General features: G+C 40.1%; 1 protein-coding gene across 2 annotated transcripts in view; it reads left to right on the top strand.

Moving 5' to 3' along the window:
* The first annotated feature begins 258 nt into the window (after positions 1-258).
* LOC311057131 (uncharacterized protein) overlaps positions 259-2,703 on the top strand; it is an 8,657-nt gene continuing 6,212 nt past the window's right edge. For both annotated transcript variants that reach the window (XM_084074071.1, XM_084074070.1), the window contains exon 1: positions 259-764. In XM_084074071.1, coding sequence (XP_083930197.1) covers positions 473-764 — 292 coding nt within the window. In that variant the 5' untranslated portion in view covers positions 259-472. The remainder of the gene's footprint in view (positions 765-2,703) is intronic.

Here is a 2,703-nt window from a genome sequence, read left to right as displayed (position 1 = left end):
GAAAACATAACCTGACTCTGTCAAATGGAAGAAGCTTGCGACACACATTTTGTTTCACAAAGGGGGAGGAGGGGTTTACCAGGCTAGTGAAAACATGCACACAATTGAAACCACACCCCTGGCAGTTGGTCTGATTCCTTTTTTAAAGAGGAAGTTAATACACCGTCATACCTCTAGTGTAAAACGGCAGTACATCTGAGAGAGAGAGACAGACAGTGTAGTAGAGACAGACAGTGTAGTAGAGACAGACAGTAGGACAGCTGAGAGACAGACAGTGTAGTAGAGACAGACAGTAGGACAGCTGAGAGACAGACAGTGTAGTAGAGACAGACAGTAGGACAGCTGAGAGACAGACAGTGTAGTAGAGACAGACAGTATAGGTGTGTGTGCTGAACAACAACATGGAGAAACACGTACGGATGCTGTTGTTTTTCTGTGGTGTTTTAATGACCTATGTCCACACTCAAAATAAATGGACCAATGTAATGTACCTGTGGAACTGGGACAAGACACCACCCTCAACTGTTCTCTGGATAAAGGTGATGTCATCTGGAACATGCAGCTACCGGGAGAATGTCCTGATGAGATCCTGAGAATTGTAACGAAGGACCAGATGGTCAGTGACAATTTCAGAGACAGGTTCTCTCTGAAGCCTGGGAACAGTCTGTTCATTCACAAAGTGACTGTGGAAGAGATGAAATGGTTCTTCTTCTGCACCGAAGTAGATAACACCAGACCTGGTGCCATCTTCCATCTTGTCCCCGGTAAGCATGCCAAGCTTCCTGACTTTTTAAATATTTGTTTTTGTATTATCTTGAACTAGTAATAATGCTCTATACAGTAAAGTCTTAAAGTAATGAACAGCAGGGTGACTTGATGGTTGAATGGTTGGGCCATGTGTAACATAGGCACGGTCCTCTGATCAACGAGTCCCCGGTTCGATTCATCCCCCCCCCCCCTCTCTCACTCTCTTTCTCTCTCTCATTCTCTCTCTCTCTCTCTCTCTCTCTCTCTCTCTCTCTCTCTCTCTCTCTCTCTCTCTCTCTCTCTCTTTCTCTCTCTCTCTCTCTCTCTCTCTCTCTCTCTCTCTCTCTCTCACAATTTTCATAATGTTTTCTCTTCCTTTCTTTTTTTCTAAAAGAACAAAACAAATTGAACTGTTGGTCACCGGATAAAACAGACATCAACATAATTTTTTGTCATAACAAAATTTCTACCAAAAATGTAGTTTCTGTACTGAGGTGCAGTATTTTAGCAGCATGCCGATCAAACTGATGAGAATTCTGTTTCTTCCCCACATTTGAAGCCATAAGATTGTGAGTTCAATCAATAAATAAGTCAACTGATCTCAGTATATCAACATGGATGCCCCCATTATCATTGTCATTATCTTTTACATTTTACTTGAGGGAGGAGTAGAGATCTGAGATCTCTGACACTCCTATGTTATTTTACCCCCTTTTTCCGCTAATGATAACAGAATGATATTGATGAATGATTACTCTCAGAAATCCCTCATTTGACATTTAACTTATTTTCTGACAAAGAAGGATCTCTGCGATCTCAGCACTAGAGAAAGAGGTGGTCACACAAAGAAGGCTATAGATCATGTTTAGATCATGACCTAACGACAACCCTATGCCTTGCCAAGAACACCTTCCTCACTGTAGAGCAAGTCTTAATGATCATGTTCAGGATTATTAATTTTTAATTCAAATATCACATATTCTTTTGGTTATTTGTAATCAAACCACCCCCCAGGACCGTTACTCTATGCATTTTTAGAACAGATGATCTCAGTTGATAGTGGCAAACCAGGCAGTGGCATGAGACCCCCACTATAGTGGGCCCCAGAAGGCCAAAAAAAATTACCCCTGTGGCAAACACGGAGTGAGCCAATACACAAGGCATATAGGGGAAAGGGTCTAGCTCTCAGTGTGAATCTGGAGAAGCAGTATGTTACTAAATACACATTTTCTGCCACAACTTTCAAAAGGATATGAAACTAGATGAACAGAGCTAAACCCAAGCTGTAGCAATTCATTATTGGGTGGTACACTGGGTACATATACAGCACTGCATGAAGTTAAAATGCCACAAGATGACTCAGGAGTCGGGAGGGCTTGGGAGTGATCTATACAGTATGTATGTCTCTGCATGTACTGTAATATCACAGCCATTCTAGGGCTTGGCTGATAGTACTGGTGTGAAATTGCTATAACCTAATAACTGTATAAGCCCCTTGAAAAATCGCAAGGGTCCCCCAAATTTTCAGCATGTGCTATGCATGTGCACATTTCTTTATACTTAATATCAAAACAACACAATGTGTATGCCCATTCAAACACATTGCTTTTATTACAATGAACACCCTTTAAAAATAATGCAGTTTGTGTATGTGTTTTATGTTTTGTTTAAAAAAATCTATATAAATATATTAAGAGAAAAATAATGTAGTTGCCAAAATTACATCACTGTTAATATGATGGCCGTGTGCATTTTGGAATTAGGGGGAATCAAGACAATGTCCAATAAATATGAAAAGCTACTCCTGTAGAAAGGCTATTCATTTAGCAACATATATTAATTCATCATGAATGTATTTACTTGTATTGACCTATAAACAATTTAATATAGGTAAGGATTTGCCCATTCAAATGGTACTGACATGTGGTGTGGCCCATGGATTATATATCATGCTTC

This window comes from Gymnoscopelus microlampas, assembly GCF_963454915.1.
Source record: "Gymnoscopelus microlampas genome assembly, chromosome: 12".
In the NCBI taxonomy this organism is placed as follows: domain Eukaryota; kingdom Metazoa; phylum Chordata; class Actinopteri; order Myctophiformes; family Myctophidae; genus Gymnoscopelus; species Gymnoscopelus microlampas.
This window is presented reverse-complemented; position numbering and strand designations above follow the sequence as displayed.